Source organism: Cyprinodon variegatus, unplaced genomic scaffold (assembly GCF_000732505.1).
Source record: "Cyprinodon variegatus isolate N-32 unplaced genomic scaffold, C_variegatus-1.0 Scaffold241, whole genome shotgun sequence".
Taxonomy (NCBI): domain Eukaryota; kingdom Metazoa; phylum Chordata; class Actinopteri; order Cyprinodontiformes; family Cyprinodontidae; genus Cyprinodon; species Cyprinodon variegatus.
In genome coordinates this window covers 465,623-481,897 of record NW_015150694.1, presented here as the reverse complement: position 1 = coordinate 481,897, position 16,275 = coordinate 465,623, and the positions used below count along the sequence as shown (strand labels likewise).

At 37.6% G+C, this 16,275-nt stretch overlaps 1 protein-coding gene across 2 annotated transcripts in view; it reads left to right on the top strand.

The window, feature by feature from the left end:
• Positions 1 to 16,275, top strand: part of grm4 (glutamate receptor, metabotropic 4) — a 228,651-nt gene that overhangs the window by 53,461 nt on the left and 158,915 nt on the right. For both annotated transcript variants that reach the window (XR_001481423.1, XM_015381787.1), the window contains exon 2: positions 8,566 to 9,591. Coding sequence is in view for 1 of the 2 variants with exons in the window: in XM_015381787.1 (XP_015237273.1) it covers positions 9,028 to 9,591 (564 nt within the window). In the remaining variant the exon portion in view is untranslated. The remainder of the gene's footprint in view (positions 1 to 8,565; positions 9,592 to 16,275) is intronic.

Below are 16,275 nucleotides of genomic sequence, written 5' to 3'. Positions count from 1 at the left end.
CACTGTGTGCCGAAGATTGTTCCTTCAGTGCTTATTATTATGCTGCAATTTAACAGGTTGCAGACATCTATATACAGGTGGCTTGTAATGACATATTTTGTATGTCTTTCGAGAAGTTTTTTTGTATTGGTGACAAAGAAAGAATTGTGGTAAAAACTGTCAAAAAGTAAAGCTTTAAATTTATTGCAGTTTAAAAGATTAAATGGACATCCTTAAGCTTAAGAAAATCGGTTTTGGGGTATAAATGCCCTTTTTACTTTGATTTCATGCCATATGAATTGCATAGAACAATAAATGCTTTCCATTTTGTTTATGGGTAAATGATAAACTTAATTTGATTCAGTGAATTTACAAGTTTGATAGTTTTTCTTTGATTAACATTCAACAAAATATTTTATGATGTCGATCATCCATCCATCCATTTTCCGTCACACTTATCCCAAGCGGGGTTGCAAGGGGTGCTGGTGCCTATCTCCAGCTGTCTATGTATTAGAGGTGGGGTACACCCTGGACAGGTCGCCAGTTTATTACAGGGCTGATGTCGAACAATTTTTACAAAAATAGACGATCTAAGCCCTTAATTTCTTATCCTTTGAGGTTACCTGATGTTTAGGCTGGTTTCCTGTTTTGTTTTTTAGTAAAACACTGCAGCAGAACTAGATATTTAATTCAAGGCATTTAATGACAATAAATAAATAACTTTTTTAGTAACCTTGGGTCTTTGGGCTTCTACTGGCATAAACTTTATGCATGTTGGTTGCAAAGTAATGTCCCACAGATATTTATTAACCTATTGTGCTTCTTAAGGTTGCTGCACTTTGGAGTAGCTCTGCTAGCTTGGCTCTGATGTTCATTTTTATTAGAACATTAGTTTCTCCATTTGTGTATCAGAGTTTCCTTTTTTCTTGATTGCTGTGAAACTGGAAGGATTTTTCTTTTCCTTTTAGGATACTTGTTATAATGCATAACCACAGAAACCACAGCAAGTGGATTTTTTACATCCAAGAGCAGCTAATTAAGATCTCTAAAGTGGAAATACTACATCAATTACTTCCTCAAGTACCACTCGAGTTGTAAAGGAAGCGCCGGAGATGCAGACCAAGATGAGAGAGGAATTTCAGCCAATTTTTCCACCAATCATCAAAACAAATGTGAGATCTTTAGGAAACAAGTTAAAATACCTCCCAGTCCTAGTAAGGACCCAGCCAGAAAATCAGCGATGCAGCAGTAAGTGTTTTACCAAAACGTGGCTGCAGGATGATATCTCGGACTCCAGCATATATATATATATATATATATATATATATATACATATATATATATATACATATATATATATATGTATATATATATTCACAACTCCAAAAAAATTAAAGGAACACTTTGTAATCAGAGTATATCATCAAGTTCATTAAGGTTTGTTAAGGTTTGTTAATCAGTTTCAGCTGCTTTGGTGTTAATGAAATTGACAACAGGTGCACTAGAGGGGCAAAAACGAGACGACCATCAAAACAGGAATGGTTTTACAGGTGAAGGCCACTGACATTTTTTCCCCTTCTCATCTTTTCTGACTCTTTTTCACCAGTTTTGCATTTGGCTAGGGTCACTGTCACTACTGTTAGCATGAGGCGCTACCTGGACCCTACAGAGGTTGCACAGCTAGTCCACCTCCTCCAGGATAGCACATCAATACGTGCCATTGCCAGAAGGTTTCCTGTGTCTCCCAGCACAATCTCAAGAGCATGAAGGAGATTCTAGGAGACAGGCAGTTACTCCAGGAGAGCTGGCCGCAGAAGGTCTACAACCCATCAGCAGGACCCATATCTGCTCCTTTGTGCAAGGAGGAGCAGAAGGAGCACTGCCAGAGCCCAACAAAATGACCTCCAGCAGGCCACTGGTGTGAATGTTTCTGACCAAACAATCAGAAACAGACTTCACGAGGGTGGCCTGAGGGCCCGACGTCCTCTATTGGGCCCAGTGCTCACTGCCCGGCACCGTGGAGCTCGATTGGCATTTGCCACAGAACACTGGAATTGGCAAGTCCGCCACTGGCACCCTGTGCTTTTCATAGATGAGGGCAGGTGACAGACATGAAAGGGTCTGCAAAAGCCGTGGAGAACGTTGTGCTGCCTGTAACATTGTTCAGCATGACCGGTTTGGTGGTGGGTCAGTGATGGTTTGGGAAGGCATATCCATGGAGGGACGCACAGACCTATAAAGGCTAGACAACGGCACCCTGATTTCCATTAGGTATCGGGATGAAATCCTCATTGTCAGACCCTATGCTGGTGCAGTGGGTCCTGGGTTCCTCCTGGTGCACGACAATGCCCAGTCTCGTAGCGAGAGTATGCAGGCAGCTCCTGGAGGATGAAGGAATTGATACCATTGATTAGCCCCCTCGCTCGCCTGACCTAAATCCAATAGAACACCTCTGGGACATTATGTTTCGATCCATCTGACACCGGCAAGTTGCACCTCAGACTGTCCAGGAGCTCAGTGATGCCCTGGTCCAGATCTGGGAGGAGATACCCCAGGATGCCATCCGTCGTCTCATTAGGAGCATGCCCCGAAATTGTCAGGCATGCATACACGCACGTGGGGGCCATACATATTACTGAATACCTTTTTAAGTTGCTGCAATGAAATTTCAGAAAAATGGACTAGCCTGCCGCATCATTTTTTCATTGTAATTTTTGGGATGTCTTTGAATTCAGCCCTCTGTAGGTTGATAATTTTCATTTCCATCAAATGATGTGGCATCCTTTTGTTCCTAACACATCACCCAGTCCATCAGTATAAATAAACAGCATGATTTTTCCCCATTGAAATCTGATGTGTTTTAAAAGTGTTCCTTTAATTTTTTTGAGCAGTGTGCATATATACAGGACTGTCTCGATGCAGTAATCTGTGCAAAATGATTCCCAACCAAGTACTGAGTGCATTAATGGACATTATCAAATGTTTGATTTTGTTTTGTTGTCATAATTTTTTTTTTTTTACTTGGTCTGAGGAAATATTCTAATATTTTGAGATAGGATTTTTTAGTTTTCTTCAGCTGTACACCATAATCAGCTATATTAAAACAATAAAAGGCTTGCGATATTTCATTTGATTTGTAATGAATCCAGAATGTATGACATTTCATGATTTTTAATTGCATTACAGAAAATAAAGAACTTTATCACAATATTCTAATATTCTGAGACAGTCCTGTATATATATATATATATATATATATATATATATATATATATATATATATATATATATATATATATATATAAAAGCAACTGCTCAACAAGAGAAACAAGTCTTTAAGAAGGGAGACAGGGGATTAATGAGGAGTATGCAGAAGCCTTCTAATTGTCAGTCATTCTGGTGATATGTTTACAAACGGCCGTCCGACGTGCTCATCCCAATTTTCACTTACCGGTGCTGAGTCTTACATAGTAGAAAAACTGCAAATCTTCCTTTGCAAAGTAAGCTTGTATGAACGATGCAGGCAGCAAACTTTAAACAGTGTGCATGAGGAGAACTTAGCTTGTGTATGCTTTCGCACGCTTTTAATTGGCATTCCCTCTGAGGAGCAGGTACAGGTTTGTGCATGTGCATTTTTTTTCTCTCCAAAATTCATGAAAATTGTTCACTATACCTTTAAGGTCAAGATAAAAGAAAGCAAGGAAGCATACAGGAAGAGGCCGGAAAGCTAGTCCAGTAAAACAATATCAAAGATATGTGGTCAGGGATGACGAAGATCACAGTCTGCAAGTAGAAGGATGACCAGACAGATGGAGGTCTGGACAGAGCATATTAACTGAATACATCCTCCAACAGGGTTAGTTCAGGAACAAGCTCAGTATCCCTCTCTCTTGCCCACAGTCACATGACAATCCTGCCCCTCTCTGCTCTTAATTCTCTTGCTTCAATGAGTTTGTTGTCAGCAAAATCAGAAGAGGGTGCTGCTTGCTCCACCTTTCACCTGTCTGTCTCTAATAGTCAAGTGTAGAGACTGAACCGTATTAAGTCACCAGGTCCAGATGGCGTCAGCCCCAGAGTCCTGTAGGCCTTTGCAGAGCAATTCTGTGGGATTCTACAGCACCTTTTTAACCATAGTCTGACCCAGGATACCGTTCAGTGATGTGGAAGACCCCCTGCCTTTTTTCCTGTACCAGAGAACACAGCCAACAGTCCTCAGGGACAATAAACCAGTGGACATCCCACATCATTTAGGTCCTAAAGAGACTTCTACTGGTTTACCTCAACAACAAACAAACAAGCAGCTGTCAGCACCTCCTGCAGTTTGCCTATCGCTGTGGAGTTGAATTGAAGATGCCATCATACACCTGCTGCAACAAACCCACATTCATTTAGACAAGGCAGACAGCTCTGTGAGGATCATGTTCTTTGCTTTCTCCAGTGCATTTACACAATTCAGCCGGACTTACATTATGATAAATTCCAGAAGACTCAGGTGAGGGCATCAAAGATGTTGAGTTTAGGTAGTTGGTGAACCACTTTGTGGCATAATGTCGAAACAATCTTCTGATCCTGGATGTCAGAATATGATTATTGTAGATTTCAGAAGAAACAGGAATAAGTTGAATTTGAGGTGGTGGAGGAGTATAAATACCTTGGTATTAATAATAACAATTAAACATTTTATTTAACAGCGCCTTTCTGGACACTCAAGGTCACTTTACAGAAAATAAAAATTAAAATACAAAATACTAATACAGGAACATAAAAACAGTTATGGATAGGAACAAGAGCAGTGTATTCACAAATAAGTTAGCTGGAACAGATGGGTTTTGAGTCTGGCTTTGAATAACGGGAGAGAGTCAATACTGCGGAGGTTGGGAGGAAGTGAGTTCCAGAGCTGGGGAGCAGAGCGGCTGAAGACTCTGCTCCTCATGGTGACAAGTCGAGCTGGGGGTACAGTGAGGTGGATGGAGGAGGAGGATCTAAGTGAGCTGGAGGAGGTAGCAATGTGAAGGAGGTCTGACAGAAATGGAGGAGCAAGGTTATGGATCACTTTGAAACTATATAGAAGGATTTTAAATTATATTCTGAATTGAACTGGGAGCCAATGGAATTGGTAAAGGACAGGGGGAAATATGATGAAAGGAGAGGGTTCTTGTGATGACACGAGCAGCTGAGTTCTGAAGTATTCACTTTGACAACTAGACTGGAGACACACAACTGGAGACACACAACTGGGACAGGGCAGATTATACATCTTAAAGAAGCTTATATCTATATATCTATTGAGGAAATTGTGATATCTTGCTCCATCATCTGCTGGGGTAACAATATCAGAGCAAATTACTTAAAATAAAGATGGTCTGCTCTGTTCTAGGAACTCATGTAGAACTTCTGGACATAATTTAACAAAGAATTCTTTATAAAGTCGAGAAGATTATGGACAAAAGTGAACATCCTCTTCAGAAAAGTTTTAAACAGCAACAAAGTGTTTTCAGTCAGAGGCTTCTACAGATCTGGTGCAAGACTGACCGATACAGAAGATCCTTCCTGTCTACAACTATCAGCACCTTTCACAACTAACATTTTTGAATTGAGTTGGATTGAATTTGTGTTAAGGCTAATTTATCATTTAAAATGAAATTGAAGAGATAACCAAATATCTTGCCTGAAGTATTATTTAAAGTTTCCAGGCTGATGTCCACATATGGAAAGAGATTTGAATTGAACTAACTTCAACTACATTGAATTTATATGTTATTCTTTAACTTATTCTATCAATCTGCTTATGGCATCAGTAGTACTACTGTACATTATGGTTTCTATTTTAGATACAACTCCTTTTGTATTTGAGGTGCTAAGCTAAAGGAAAGAACATATTCAAACACAATAATTATGCAAACATTAAGAGATTCAACAGTTCCTTCTGTTTGTGACATTTAAATAATTTCTTCAGTTTTTATTGATGATGACTGATGATGATTAAACTTAATTGGAGAAATTTACATCTGCATTTAAACCATCCTCTTGGGGAGCAGTGGGCTGCCATTGTGTGGCGATCGGGGAGCAGTGTGAGGTTAAGGGTTTTTCTCAGGAACCCAGAGTGGAGGCTGTGAGGATCGAAACGTGTACTTGCAACCTTCTCAGAGCACAAGCGCTGTGCCCTAACCACTAGGCCATCACTCCCCTACTGGTGATGTCAGTCACTCCAGGAACAGAACTAACAAAACTATTAAAGATAGGCTCTGTGTCTGCACCTTGACGCTTTCTCTCTCCGGTTCTTTTACCTGAAAATAAATCACTCGGGACAGACTCTTTAAATAACACTTCATAACTTATATGTATTAAATAACCATGAGAAATGACAAAAGATTTTGATAGAAATTGTAATATTTTTCAGATCAGAGACGTTGCTTAGAGTTATAGAAGGCAGCTGATTACTCCTGAGCTCAGTTCTCGGGAAGTGGCCATGATTAACAGTTAAAGAAGTATTTTATACAATTCCAATATGCCACATCATCACATTTTTCATCATACACGTTAGCAGATGAGGAGACATCCATGGCTCCAGCCTTATGAAAATATTACACTTTGTTCTTAGCTAAAGGACACCGCTCTAATTCCATTTCCAAATATTTGCCACGAAAAGAATGAAGATTATAACTGTATATCCAGACAGAGGAACCATCTTCATTAATTAAACTTCTTGGGAAAAACATCAGTTCGGACAGGCAACAGGCAGCTAATATTAAGGTGTACTAAACTTCACACATCATCAATGATAATTATCAACTACCTATCAATAACAAACATAAACAGTGAAAAAATAAAAGCAGCAGCAACATTTATTTCTTCAAATGCTTTAAAATGTTAACCAAAGTGTTATTGGATGTGACACTCTTATATAGTGGTTAGAAATAAAATGAACAATTCTAAATGAGATCATGTATTGGCATAAGGTTGTAAAAGTAGCTTTGCTGTGAGCCTCAGTTTTAACACATATTTAGAGATTTGTTTTTGAGGGAGATATTGTTTATCAACATTATTCAAGGTTAAACTGTCCACAATTAAGACCCAAGGTGCAACACATGAAAAAAAAAAAGAGAAGTGAGCTAATGAAGAACTCCTCTAAAACATCTGTTTTCCAAGCAGCTTGTGTTCAAACTTAGCCTAGACAGGAGATCATTTTAAGACTGTATTGGTTTTTGGGTTGCAGTGGCTGAATAAATCAGCTGTCAGAAAATATTGTTGACATCTGAACTTGTTCTGCTAACATCACAATTGTCAGGAGCAAAGAGGCACAATTTAACGATCTTTCAGTGTCTGCAGTATTGGATTTAGACAGAAACATGCTGAGGAAAAATGCTACTTGTATTTAAAGCATTGATTTCATTTGGACAGCCAATGTAAAGATTGTAAGAACAGGGTAGGAAATACCTCACTGACATGTTATACATTTGGAGGCAGTAATCCCACAGAGTTACAGGCTATGTCTCTTTTGTTCATCGTGTTTTGAAAGCCATCCCAGCTCTGTGAGCTTGCTTGTATTTAGATTACTGCATAATCTGTAATGCGAGTTCAAATACATATCAGACATATCCTTTAAAAGTCTTTATGGGATTGATGTGTCGAATTCCTTAGTTTTTAATTATGTACGGGGCAGATTAGATTACCAACTGCCTAACATGCATTTTTGTAAATATTCTGATGGTTAAGGAATAATAATTTGCTCTGTTTAAACAAAATAAAAACAGAAGACACAACAATTTACCACACCAGCACAGTAGTGGTGTGTATTTTTGTGTAAATGCTGTTTTTTTTTTGTTTTTTTTTGTAGGAAGCAGATCAATGTGTGGAAATAAGTAATTTCAGGGGTCTTTTGGAAATGAAAGCTACTTTTTATTTTTAATAACACCATAAGAGGTTTAGAGCAGCCTACCTTTGCTCTTTTCTTGTATTCTTATTCACTGTGGGGCAAATATTTTGAAATGCCTGAGAGATTTGGAGACCACATATGAGTCCCATACATTATAATAAGTGTAATTTCCTTTTCCCGCTGCCATACACAGACATCCCAAGGTAATGTTTTGCACACAGAGATGTTAACTTCATTGTAGTTTATTTAAACCTTTTGAGCTTTTCTTTAAACCCATAATATGACAAATAATTTTTCAGGCTTTGAGGCAGAAATATTAACACAGTGTGCTGCTGCTGCTCAAAACACAGGTTTTGTTTCTGGAAGAACAGAAAAGTCATGTTTCTCATTGCTTCCTTTGATGTAAAAATGAAGAGAAAAAGAAGAGTCACAGAATTTTGCAGAATTCTGAAAGCAACTTCTGAAAAGGTTGCTTGTTAGATATAAAGTATAAGGGGTCGGAATCTCGGATGTAGGCACATTCTACAAAAATACAAAAAAGAAAGACATTTTTTTGCAAACACAACTGTCTTCTCCTTATTCGTAATGCTGCTGTTAAAAGGTTAAGTAAAAAAACTACAATTGAAGAGCTCGTACTAATTCAAATTCCTTTGCCCTTTTCTGTTTTCTCTGAGCACTGTCTCACTTCGCTTCTCTTTTTCATCTTTCAGGAATTTGCTCTGAAGCCTGTGGACCTGAGACAGCCCGGGGGCTCTGACATACACCAAATCCCTGCCCAGGGGAATGGGGGAGATTAAAAACTTCTGATTGAGGTGGAGAGGAAAGAGACACAAAGACAGGGAGGGAGAGACAGAGGAGGAAGAAAGCTTATCGTTCACCTTTGTTCTTCCTAATGCCCCAAGTGAAGGAACTCCAAAGAATAACAGGGAACACAAAAACAGCTGCCCACAACAGTGGTCAGAGGATGGAGTGAGTAAAAGAAAAGATAGAAACAGGACTACATTCTGAGAAAGAGTAAGGCTTATATTCTACTCTAATTGAATGCCTGTGAAAGCAGATAGACACGAGAGAAATGCCTTTTTGTGAAACCTGTTTCAAGAGGCATTGCAGTTAAACCTCTGGCCATCATAAAATAATACCTGGCTATTGATTTTTCCTGACTGCTGGTGTGGATGTGTGCTCGGACAGTGATCATGTTTTATCCTCCAACGTCTAAACCTAATCGGAATGGCTGTCAGAGAAACATCCACATTCTGCTGCTGCTACTGCTTCTTCTGTACAGCTTCCTCAATGTCTCTCAGGCTGCAAAACCCAAGGGGCCAGGACAAACGCACTTGAACTCCATCCGCATTGATGGAGATATCTCCTTAGGTGGGCTATTCCCGGTGCATGCCAGGGGCCACGATGGCAAACCCTGTGGGGAGCTTAAGAAGGAGAAGGGCATTCACCGACTTGAAGCCATGCTCTTTGCCCTTGACCGTATAAATAATGATAATAACCTCCTGCCAAACATCACACTGGGAGCAAGAATCCTGGACACCTGTTCTAGAGATACTCATGCCTTGGAGCAGTCACTCACTTTCGTCCAGGCTCTGATTGAGAAAGATGGGACAGATGTCAAATGTCTTGGAGGGGGGGCGCCAATTATCACCAAACCTGAGAGGGTAGTGGGTGTCATTGGAGCCTCATCAAGCTCTGTTTCCATCATGGTGGCCAATATACTGCGCCTGTTTAAGGTAAGATAACACAAGTGCTACCGAGTTACTGAGTCTGCAAAAAAAAAAAAAGAAGCAGAGAAAAGATTCATGAGGTGTTTGCTTTATTTAGCATCCCATGTATAGTATTTGTTTGAATAATTGATATCTGAAAAAAAAAAACATAAGCAGCTGAACAGTACAAAAGAACATTGCATGTGTGTGCGTGAAGTGTCTGCAGTAGCACAATGGACATTCCCATAACTTTGGAGAAGAGATCCCATTGTAAATCTCATCATTCCGACTGTTGCCCTGGAGGACTCGGGTTGCTAGGCAATAAGAGGTATTACCTGTCACAATACAGGGGTGATTAATAAGATTCCTGATTTCATTTTTTCCCCAAAGCCTTTTGCACAATCAGTTGGGTGTTTACATTTGCCCACACTACACAAAAATATGTTCTGTTCATGCACATTTGGACATTTGATGAATTATTTACTGCATATTTTATTTTTCTCACCAGTCAGCAGTGGCAGATATTATAGTTATTTCTTCTTTACTGAAGGTATGAATGTTATTTACAGATCGGCGCACTAGAAAGCAGTTTGTTTTAAAAAAAAAAGAGTAACGTCATGTTTACATCAGATTCAAGTGTTTTTTCCAAGGTGTTGCAGGTATTAATCAACAATCTCCATCAGTGGTGCAAGCGATTACATAATTCGGTTATAAATGACACAAGACAATATTCTTTACACTCAGTCAACCCTTAGACTGTTAAATCTATGATAATCCTATGATTTAGTTGTAACTGGGTAGGGAGGATATAGAGACATCTTGATATTGCACCAAAAATCATGTCTGACATAAACACACTCCACTTCACCTTTTCTTTAAAAGCACTGCTGAGAGTGAAGCTGCCTCCAACCCTGCAGTGGCTTACACAAGTGAAAATAGGGCACCGCTATCTAACAAGGAATACATTTTTATAAAAGTGCATAAACAGAGTACATAAACTGGATCTCTTAGTAAGTAAAGCCCAATTTCCAGCCTAATGATTATAATGTTTTGAGGTATAAACTCTTTGCTGAATAAGAAAATAGCTTTAATAGCGATTAAAATGCATGTTGGTTCTCTCTGTCTGCCTTCTTTTTTTTTTTATATTTGTTTTTTTACCTCTGGTGTCTGATTGTTAATGGACTATTTTTTATTGCTTTGAGGTATGTCAAAATAAAAAATAAAAATTACGACTTTAGTATTATTCTTCCAAAAAAGTGAAACAATACCATAGGCAGACTCAATGAGCAAATAGATTACACCCTTTGTGTTATTTATATTCTTCAACAGGCCTTCCCTCATACTCGTATTCATGCTCATACTTGTCATCTTCTTTTTAAGCTGGGCATACATTGTAAGATTTTTTTGCCCTTTTTTGGACCGGTTTTTCAGTTGTGAAAATTTTTTGGACTGGGCAGAGTTTCAGCCTCATCCTACGTTCTGTGTCATGTGGTATACAAGGGGTTAGGAGGGGCAATTAGCCTCTCACAACCAAATCCCGATCGGGAATCATATGGTCAGATGAAAATAAAACATGTTTACTATTCAGTCTGCCCTTGTAAGGAGATAATAAGGGCATCTTCCTGTTGAAGTACAGGTACGAGCATCTTCTATGAGCCATTTTGCCTCAACTTTCTCTGACTTTACTTCCGGATGGATTAGACTGACCAGTGTAATCTCTCTATGGGGCTGAGTCTGACCTGTGGTTTATTGACGTACGGTGTGAGCAGTCAGATCGCATCAGAGCATTGGGCCATACAGGGTAAAAACAGATATGGTGAGCTGTGTTCTTTTAAACCCAACAGTTTTGTTGTACAGTTTGAGCTTTAGCAGAGTATGAAAATATCCTACAGTGTATACCTGCTCTTTTGCAGGACTGGGTCGCGGGGAAGCAGTCTTTGCAGAGACTCTCCCACTCCTCCTTCTCATTGAAAGGAATCACCACTCAGGCTGCCAGTCCTTTGCCAGTATATATTATCATTTTTCAAAGAAAATATATACAGAATGTATACAGTAGTGATGAATGAGATTATTGAGTGTTCATTTACATGTTTTATAAATTTTGACAGGTCCAAAACATGTAAATATTTTGTTCTGATTACATTATCAAAGTCAAAACAAATGTATTCTGCACCATTAGGAATGGTAGGTTGAAGTCACATGAGATGGAGATAAGGCATTGCAAGATTGTAATAGAGGTGAGTTCTCTGTGTAAAATGTTTCAGATTAAGCCTAAAAATAGCAAATAAACAAACAACAACAAAAAAAAAACAAAAAAAAAACACAAGGATGAACATTAGTTAAACTTTTGAGCTTTGGTGGCAGCCTATGGAATCAAAGGGGCTCAGACGCCATGCTAGATTGGAAGCAATGAGAAACAAAAATTTCACTTTGTCATCAATCAACAAACCTTTAATTTTGTTACGTAATAATTGCTAAAATGTTACCATGAAAGTAAATCATTGTTTCACTGGATCAATACTAATTTAAAGATGTTATTGAAAATGGACAATTTTTAGATTATGTTTTCGAATTAATATTTGTTTTACATGGATTATCATAAACATTAGTGGACCTTGCAACGGGCTGGCAAACGGGACTAAGCAAGAGTGCCACATACTGGTCAAGAGGACTTAAACATGAAGCAATTACCTTTAACTTGTTCAGAAAGATTAGAATATAAAAAAAACAAAACAACAAAAAGTGATTTCTGTTTCTATTCAAATAAACAAGCTGACTATTCAAAAGTTGTTTCTTTTAGGACCTGTTTTCTAACCTGCAATTAAAACTTAATCACTCCTAATTTGAACTTTTAATTCAACATCTTTACAAAGTCCAATATGTTTTAAAACTTTCAGAAAGCTCCATACTTAAAAACCTCTGGTTCTCGGCTGCAATTTATAATATTCACCTCAATACCTGATCAAATAGATTGATATGCTAGGTATCTGTTAAATAAAATGCTATGATAGCAAAAATTCAGACATGATTAATGATGTTTCATTAATGAAACATAACTTCAAAAGCTATGTCATATTTATAACAATCATTAGTGCAGGCCAGAAAAAACAGAAACTTGAATTTATTTAAACAAATTCAATCTACTGGTCTCCTTTTTTTTTTTTTTTGGCTGCAGGTCCTACTACACATTTAGAGTACATAACTGTACCTGTTACAAATAAACTATCCCGATCTAACAATCAAGATGTGCATGATGCTGATTTATTGCCAACGAAAAGATTTTCTGTTTTGTGAGTTATTTAATGAACCTGACATTTAAGGATGAGCTAGAAAATTAATACTGGAGCCTTTTTCTTCTTATCTTTTACTGATGGACATCTGTCTGTAGGATATTTTTTAGGCTTGTTCCCTCTTCTTCATCCCCAAATGTGTCTGTTTCATGTTTTGTCAATACAACAGACAATGCTGATTCATTTGAATGAATTCATTCAAATCTGCCAAAGAGTTAGATTTAAGCACAGACTGAATATGTTTATCCTGATGTTGAACCTACAGTAGTTGATACACTATGCAACTCTAATTAAAGTGCCTTTTTCATTTCAATGTGATCATTGCCATCTGAAGAGAAGCACTGCAGTGGGAAAAAATATTCTTACCTTGTCATGATTAGTGGATGTACCCTTTCATATTATTGATCGGTGAAATCTCTGTCATCAGTTATAATTGCATTTGATTTAGTGAAGTCAATAAAATTCAACAGTTTAAGCGAAACATTGTGTTACGCTGATATGTAACTAAAGTTCTGGTGAGAACTTTGTTTAAACATATTATAGCTAATAAGTCTATATAAGTTTGCCCTTGTGTATGTTTTTGAACTCCTTAAGAAAAAAACAGAAAGCAATTAAAAAGATGAAGTAAAGTAAAGTAATTCAACTCTTCCAAGCTGAAATTCACACCTTAACTAATATCCGTTTAGCTGGGCCTTTGTGAGGGAAACCTTGAACATACACAAAGGAGTTATACAGTGTATTCAGTTATAATGCTTGCATATTGGACTATTCGTTTAGACAGAATTTAGTACAGTTTAGCAGATTTTTTAATGGCATGTGCACATTTCCACGAACAGTTGATTATTCCAGAAACTTAAGGATTGTTTTTTTTTTTATCCCCTAAAGTTATAATGCCAGTTAGAGAACATTACCTAAGTGATACATTCAAATGTGTCCTAGTTTCAACTATAGCTGCTGAGATGGGAAACAGTTCAAGAATTATGAGGTAGTGTCTTTTTCTCATTATTTTACACACTTTTTGCAGGCAAAGCTGCCCCAAAACATGATGTTACCATAACAAAGGCATGCAGTGTTGCTTAGTTTACCTGCCTCACAGTGACTTTAGTCAAATCGGTTAATTTTCTTATTTTACTAATTTATAACATTTTCTTCATTTATTCTTTTTATACGCAATTAATTTTGAATTACACAATTCCTATTTAGTATATATTATCCTGTAAAAATATAACTTTTTTTATATTGATTTCACAACCAAAAAATATTTAAAATTAAGAAAATGTTGAACAAAGCTAGAATTATATAGTGCTAAATACTTACCAGGTAAAATATTATCTTTAAGGAACAAAATGGTTTTCTAATATAACAATTTCTACACATTACTGAGTAGCATAAATTTACCAAACAATGTATGTAACTATTTATTATGTCCTTTTGTTGAAAGCATTTGTTTAATTCTTATCAGAAAGTTGATTATATCAGATCCTGATTTTTCCATAAACACCCACCCTCTCCACTCCAAAAGAACACACCTGCACAACCCTGCACTGGCTCCCGTGAGGGAACGCCTATTAAACGCATGCGAGAGCATGCTCAAGACCATTTCTCCTCGAGGATGTGAGGGGACGCAGTAAGCAAGTCGCTGTGATTGATCTTATCTCACTCATATTTATTTTTAAAAAAAGTTTCTCTGCAAATAAGACTACTGGTACATAAAAAAATCATGACATGCTTGTATGGGTGTGTGTGCAGTATTGGAAATTTGGAAGTGTTTATGGGGTAAATAAGGATCTGTGGCCACCGTATAACCACTAACGACGCAAATTACAAAATAAATAAAGTTATCTTCCCTGGAAAGTTACAATATAAAGGTAGATAACTTTTACTTGCAGTAATGTGAAATGGATTTCTCCAAATAACATGCCAAGCTTTACCTGTCAAGTAGAAACTTTCCAACTGAGGCATCAGTGGGAAGCCTGACCTGTGCTTTCAGTGTGCACCATCGCGTGAAAGGATCTCCCAAAAACAAAAAGGATCTCCCAAAAAGTATTTTGAAGCTGCTTTACCTTTATGTCCTTGTGTTGCATTTGTGTGAATGATTGCATTCATATATTGTTTGGTGATTGATCTATACATTTTTTATTTTAATAAAAATCTATATCACATCACGCTTTCCTATATCAGAAAGAGAGATTAATGTTAATAACTTTGAGGTTACAATGTTTGAGGCCAACTGTGGATGATTTGCTGGAAAATCAGGCATAGTTTTTATTCACAATTTTATAATTGCTGATCATAATCCCTCACTTAAAGAACTTCTTTATTAAACGGAAAGTTTGTATGAATTTATCATTACTACTAGAAGAAATAAGAAAGAAGAAGAAAGGCAAGTTGTGTTTCAGCTGAGTGAAATAGCTGCTTCTGTAGGATTAAACAGCTAAAAGTGTGGCAGAAGTTTAAGTCTTTTGTGTCGTAGCAGAGCAAAGGTTTACTCCCCAGATAAGCATGAAAACAGATATGAAGTCATTTTGTATCTTATGTGACTTCTTAGTCAGTCAGTAAACAAAAAGTCTTCATTTTCTTTTGCTATGAGTTTTATTAGTAAAACATCATTACACGTGTTGTAAGCTGCTAGGAGCTAATTATTCCATTAAACATACATATTATTTTTGTAATCCTGTACTTTTGTTGGGCTGCTCAGTGGTGCAGTGGCTAGAAGGTTGCAGGTTCGATTCCCAGGATCTTTCTGCATGGAGACGGCATGTTCTCCCTGAGCATGCATGGGCTCTCTCCTGGTACTCCGGCTTTCTCCCACAGCCAAAAAACATGACTGTTAGGTTCATTGGCTTCTCTAAATTCTCCTTAGGTGTGAGTGTGTGTGTGAATGGTTGTTTTTCCTGTTTCTCTCTGTGTTGCCCTGCGATAGACTGGTGACCTGCCCAGGGTGGACCCCGCCTCTCGCCCGTTGACCGCTGGAAATAGGCACCAGCACCCCTCGCGACTCGTGTCAGAAAATGGACGGATGTACTTTTGTTTTTTAAATATGGCATTTATCATCATTGGTGCTCCTGCATCATAAGAGTTACACACTAAACAAATAAATGTAACCAGAAATATATTATATAGTGAAAATACACTTAATTCATTTTGTTTTGCAGGTTAGGAGTAAAACAATAGTTTATTTGGAAATTACGTTTGGCTGGGATCTAGAGCTTTATGAGAAGTAAAATGAAACATACTTACTTTTTGTATTTTAATAATGTATAAGTTAATGTAATACACCAGGAACAGCCTGCAGTCCATGTATTATTTGATAATCTCTGTGATTTAAAAGCATTATAAATCTCATGGGATGTTTCCTGCTGCTGAAACCCTCCAGCTTAGTCAGTAAATCCACTGTTAAACAAACATTTCTGGATCATTT